The 6,305-nt window shown below is 35.7% G+C and overlaps 1 protein-coding gene across 1 annotated transcript; it reads left to right on the top strand.

Moving 5' to 3' along the window:
* Nucleotides 1-4,068: 4,068 nt before the first annotated feature.
* On the top strand, nt 4,069-5,814 carry LOC110039231 (serine/threonine-protein kinase KIPK2-like; the record flags this gene model as incomplete). The annotated part of the gene is made up of 1 exon (XM_020744228.1): nt 4,069-5,814. A coding segment is annotated over exon 1 (1,577 nt), but the record flags the coding sequence as incomplete, so codon positions are not given.
* Between the last annotated feature and the right edge of the window lie 491 nt (nt 5,815-6,305).

Here is a 6,305-nt window from a genome sequence, read left to right as displayed (position 1 = left end):
GACATTAAAGTTACTGTTGCTTTTTGATTCATCTTGCAAGATTTTTAAGGAGACATGATCCGCATTGTTGAAATGTGAACTCTCATAAAGGGGTTAGATTGAACACATCTTCATGATCAGCACTTGTAAAATTCGGAGATGTTTATTAGTAGGGATGTAAACGAGTTGAACACGAAGGCTCAGCTCGTGTTCGGCTCGTTTATATTTCAAGCTCAAAAAGCGTGTTTTTATTTGGCTCGTTTGCTTAGCGAGCCGAACACGAGCCGTTCACGAACAAAGAGTCGTTTTGACAACCCTAATCACGTAGTCATAAAATGTTAAAGAATTGGGGCAAGATTTAAAATATCATTTGAATCTAATTTAATAATTTTGATTCTATTTACTTGATTAATTCTTTTAATTAATTATAAATCTTTGTAGCCTTGTAGTCAATTAATTTTTTAAAAACACTACTCATCATATATATATAAATATATATATGATTGATTAGTAGTATTTTGAGCCAAAAATGAGCTGAATGCGAACGAACAATTATTTATTCGTGTTGTTCATGTTTGGCTCATTTACCTAGCGAATGAGCTGAACAAGAGTGTTCAGCTGTTTGCGAACAACAAGCCGTTTTGACAGCCTAGTTTATTAGTGTTTTCAAAGCCTAAAGTGCAATGCAATGTGTAACATTTTTTTTTTTTTAAATATAGGGTAAATCAAAGGGATGTTTTTATTAACCAAAGCATTTCTAATTTGTTTGGAAGGCGTACATCGAGTAAGTTGGTAAATTTAAATATACTGTTTTAATTTAAGTGACTCATTCATTTATAAAATATTATTTATAGAGAATGAATATAAAAAATTTAATTCCCATTGTCCGACCGTCTGTTCCCGTCTTGGTTAATTCGAAGCCCCGAGTCAGGTCGTGACACTTATGACCTTTCCAAACACGTTCTTTGTGATGGGATTAACATGCATTGTCCAATGAGCCTATGATGCACTTTTGTGCCTCATTTTTTTACCACACTAGACACACATTTAGTTCTACTTTCTTTTTTATTGGGTCACTATATGTTTGTTGAACTTACTATTTTATTTATGAAATATTTTATCACCAATCAAAGAATCTTCAGAGATTCCTCACACCTTTATAGGATTGCTAGAATGAAATAGTGTTCCTTAAGGAATATTTTCAAATATTATTTTCAAAATTTTGCCAAACATTCGGAGTTAATTAATGCACGACATTTTTCTCTCCCACAATAGCCTTCATCCTTGCCCATTCTACTCTTCATTAATGCATGGCATTCTCTCCCTCACTGATTTCATTTATCATTTTACAACTCATATTAAGACCAACGAAATTATAAATGCTCACTAATAATAGTTAGAGTATCTTTAGATAAACATATTGAGTTCCAAAATAGTCCCTTAGTTATTTGTATGTGGTTTATTTCATTCCAAAGTATCATACTCCTATAATTTAATTTATTAACTTTACTAAATTAATTTAAAAGGGTCTATTTTATTATGATACAAAATTAATCCCATTTTATTTTCCTAACTATAGATGATCGTCCTAATTTGGACTTTGAGATCAGGAACAACCTTCTGACTTCTCATTTCTCTTCAACATTGATAATCAACAACTATCAATCACCTATGTACACCTCATTAAGTATATCTGAAGTACTTATATTGAGATCTGTATTTCTCCTAAAAAATATTTTTACAAATTAGGATATTCAAACTCATTTTTGAAGGGAATTGCAGTTTTTTCTTAAGGGATTATAAATCTCAGATATCTCTCTTCAAATCTAATCTTGATACACCAACAAATTTTCATCAACTGACACAGAGCTCGAGGCAATATTTTAGGTAAAAAATGGTCAAACTTTAAGTCATCTAGAGCTTCGATTTTAGTAAACTTATAGTCAAACTGACTGGCTCAATGACACTGACCCAATGATACCAAACTTGGTTCAATTCAAGTCAAATCAAAGCTCAAATCAAGTCATTAAACCACTCTTTGAAGCTTTCTGAGCATATTTGGAAAGTAAAACAAATGCAGAATCTGGTAAGCTTATACTTGAATCGAGCGTCTCGACGAGATAATTTCAATGAGCCCAAGATCGCTCATTTCCAACATCATTAAGGCCCTCAAATTTCCATCAAATGTCATCTGATCAAAAGAACCTCTCCTGACCGTTTGATCATAGTGGTTTATATTCTTTTATTAATTGCAATCGGGACTATAAATGTGGAGAGAGAAGAGTTTGAAACCTGAGAAGAGCTTGAAGCTTAAAGAAGGAACTGAAGTCCAACATTACCTCGTCGACGACCTTCACCGACTACTAGTCATCGACCGCTGTCGGCCACCTTTTACAGACTGTTGTTGATCATCATCGATCGCCGCTCACTTCTTACAACAAGTTCATCCGTGCAATGTCATTGTAACTAAAGAAACTATGCAACATTTTCCTACTTGTGGGACAATAGGTTGTAACTGTAATCACAAATTTATAGTGAATTTCTGCAATTGGGCTAAATCTCTTGGTTTGTCCCTTTCCGAGTTTTCCACATAAAAATTTTTGGTATTTCTACTTGTTGTTTGTTTTTATCTGAGTATGTGCTGAATTCTTGTTCAACGCTAAGATGATAATCTATTACTCTACCACCATGATATGTTTAGCATGCATCAAATCTGTTACATTTAATCAGTCTAAGAGTAATGAGAACAATAAACCCCATTTTTCAGAAGAGGATTAGTCTTAATTAGATGAGAGCTTCGTTGCATGTATTACTACTTAATTACCTCTCCTAAGATTTAATGCATCCAAACAAGAAACACCAATGCTATATCTATAAGAGGATTAGAGTTTTGACACATGGATTAGAAGCCTCAAATATTTTCCTCTGATTTAATCCAGTCAGAATATACAATCTCATTTTTAAATGAAAATTGAAGCCTCACCATTGGGACTATACCCTAGACGAGGATCTCAAGGACGTCGTTACTCAAGATGTTCTCTAGTCTCGTGGCAAGAAGGCTCAAGATTGGAATCGAAGAATCGACTCTTCAGTAGAGGGAGGTCTGGTCCGGCAGTTGGAACTACTTGCCGGAAGGATCGACGATAGAAACTCTTAGAAACCCTGTAGAGAAGAGGGGAACCGACGAACATAGATCTACACGGTAGATATGCAATAGCTCTTTATGGAAAAAAAGAATGTTGGGCAGCCAACAGCTGAAAATTCTCCACGGAACAGATCTCTATGGGAGGAAAGACAGTAGGGAGAAAAACTGTTGGGAAACTGTCGCTTGCTTTTTGGAGGCCGGTAGAGTTGAAGCTCCCGGCTTGGGAAGGGCCTTCCTTCTCGCATAGAGGACGGCAAGAAGGGAGTCTGACGGTTCTGGAAGGAGGACTAGTGGCTAGGGTACAAAATTAGGCTTTGATACTATGTTGAAATTTAGAATAATACAGAATCTTTTCATTGATATGAAAATGAGTTATAAATAACCCTTATATGAATCCTAAAATAGGAAATACAAAAAAAAAAAACAGAAAGGAAAGAAATAACTCCTAATATCTCTAATTAATGAATTCATATAAATTGTTTTGGAGATAAGGAAACAACATAAAATAAGAAAGAAAATAAATCCAATTCAAGGAAATAATTTATTCCTTATAACTTCTCACTATAATAAATTATTTTCTAATATAGCTTCTAACAAATACGTATGGCAGGTAGGTTTTACTAGAACCTTTAACTTAATTTATTTTGTGTAGTTTTAATGCTTTAGCTTTGTTAATTGACATAAGCTGCAATCTTAAGATGTAATGCCCAATTTGATACCCTCCTTTCATTTGAACAGTTTACTATCCTAATTTTGGCATTTCTGGTGTTTGTGTGGTAGCATGAAACTATTCGAAGTTCAATAATGTTGTTGTTCTTGTTGTCTTTTGTTTTTCCTTTTCCCGGGGGAGGGGGCGGCGTTGTAAAAGTGGCCTCAATTCTTCGTGCTTTTTTCATTAACTAATTAATTTTTTTGGCCAGATTTGCTTGTTCTTGTTCGTTTGGACGAGTAGCATTACCCATTAATGACATTGAATCTTGGAATTAGAACGCTTAGAGGTGGTTGTCTCTAAAGTTCTGGTTTGGTTGTCTATGGTTATTTACATACGCCAGATCCTTTTATAAGATAGTTAGTTATTGCTATGTTCTAGCATTGATATTTATTGGAATCCAAATGGGTTTCTCTGGCGGTACTTCTGAGATCATTGAATCTGGGGAGGAGTTCAACTTTTGGAATCATCCTAATAGGCCAAAGCTACCGCGAATTAAGCTAAGAGAAGGAGAAAATAATTCTCATGCTTTACATTCTCAGGATGACCTTAATCAGGTCATTGAATCAATTGATCTTCGATTATCACCCAAGCTGCTGAGCTTTTCACGTCAGGTTCTCGGAGAAATACGGAACAGGGAAATATCTAGGGAAGCTATTCGAGTTAGTGCATCACAAGCATCAGGAATAGCAATTTCTGAATCTGTAACAATGAAACAAGCTTTAAGAAGATTATGCATTACGCAGGCATCAGAACAGGCTGCAATGAAGAGGTGGTCAAAACCAATCAGCTTATCTGGTGTCTCCGATGCTTCCACAATTAAAAAGTTGTATACATCAATGGTTGCGGAGGAGAATGAATGTGGTCTTTCTGTTGGTGAACGGAAAAGGAATTTATCTGATGTATCTATTGCTCCTAGAAGTACTTTTCTAAATTTGTCTCATGAAGGAACTCAGGTTTGCGGTACATGTCATGTAGAGATTTCTCGTATGGAATCTATTTCTTCTCCAAGTAAAGCTGCTTTAAACGAAAATTTAACTAAAAAAAGAATCCGGCATGTCATAGCTTCTCTCTCAAAAGCGGTTTCTGCTCCACATAGTGCTGCATCAACACCAAAAAACTGGGGTCGCTCGTCTGGGACATCAGATACAGATATAGCAAGAAAAGCATACAACAAAGCTTGCTTGTCTGATCTTGATGAAGGAAGTGCGCTGAATGTGCCTAGCATCATAAGTCCTCAAATAACCAAAACAACAGTCGGAAACAATTTTCTCTCTAAGAAGGGTATGCAGGAAACAGTGCAGCCATCTGCAAATTCTAATAGGTGTGTGAAGCCTATTTCTGCATCATCAGGTACTGTGAAGCAGGCTGTTACAGTTGGAGCCAGAAACCAGGACAATGTAGCCTGTGAGAATCATTGCAGTCCAACTAGTTTTAGCTTCAAAAGTGCCACTGCTGCTAAACTGACCAAATACTCAAGGTCAAAAGAGAAGGGAAATTGGTCACAATGCTCAATAAGTAGCCTTGGTGAAAACAGCAGCAGTACAAGTAATAGTGATGAGAGCAACAATAGTGGCTCTAGTGTGGCTCGTCCTCACATGTCTAAGGATGTAAGATGGACAGCTATACACCATGTTTTGAATCAACATGGAGGCTTGGATATAAGGAACTTCAAACTAATAAAAAAGCTTGGATGTGGAGACATTGGAACTGTCTATCTTGCTGAGCTAATTGAATCCGGATGCTTTTTTGCCCTTAAAGTGATGGATACTGAATCCTTGATCGGTAGAAAGAAGATCTTGCGTGCACAAACTGAAAGAGATATTCTACAAATGCTTGATCATCCATTTCTTCCAACATTATTTTCAAATTTTACAACAGACAACCTCTTATGTTTAGTTATGGAGTATTGTCCCGGTGGTGACCTGCATGTCCTTCGACAAAGACAACATGATAGGAGGTTCTCAGAACCAGAAGCTAGGTATGCTACTATATAGCTTATTGTGTTTCAGCAAAATTAACTATAATATAATTTCCTTTAGCTTATGGTAACTTGAATTCTTTTTTAGTCCCCCTAAATTCTTACAAGGTAAACTTCTGTTAGGTTTTTTTTGCATGGGGATGTTACCAGATGAATTTCAAGACATGTTTATTTAAATGATTTATTTTTTTCAATGTTGAAAGTTGATATTACTATGTGAGTGCGTAGAACAAGTTTCAAGCTGCATGGTGTTATTATAAGGCTGAAATATGCTTCTATTCCACTTTTTATGATGAGCTTCATGAATCATCCTCATAAATCTTATCAAACATGCAGTACACGTAAGTTATTGTGGAAATCAATCGCATGACTCAAGTTTGCAAGGATGAGAGTGATTCTGCTCCACTCAATTTGCTCATTTGCATCCATTTTGGCTATCTTAGAAGTTGTTTACTTGGTAGCTAATTTATGCATTAACACTCCCGATTAGT

This window comes from Phalaenopsis equestris, unplaced genomic scaffold (assembly GCF_001263595.1).
Source record: "Phalaenopsis equestris unplaced genomic scaffold, ASM126359v1 Scaffold235881, whole genome shotgun sequence".
Lineage (NCBI taxonomy): Eukaryota > Viridiplantae > Streptophyta > Magnoliopsida > Asparagales > Orchidaceae > Phalaenopsis > Phalaenopsis equestris.
Note: the sequence above shows the minus strand (reverse complement) of the source record. Positions and strands in the feature narration are given on the sequence as shown.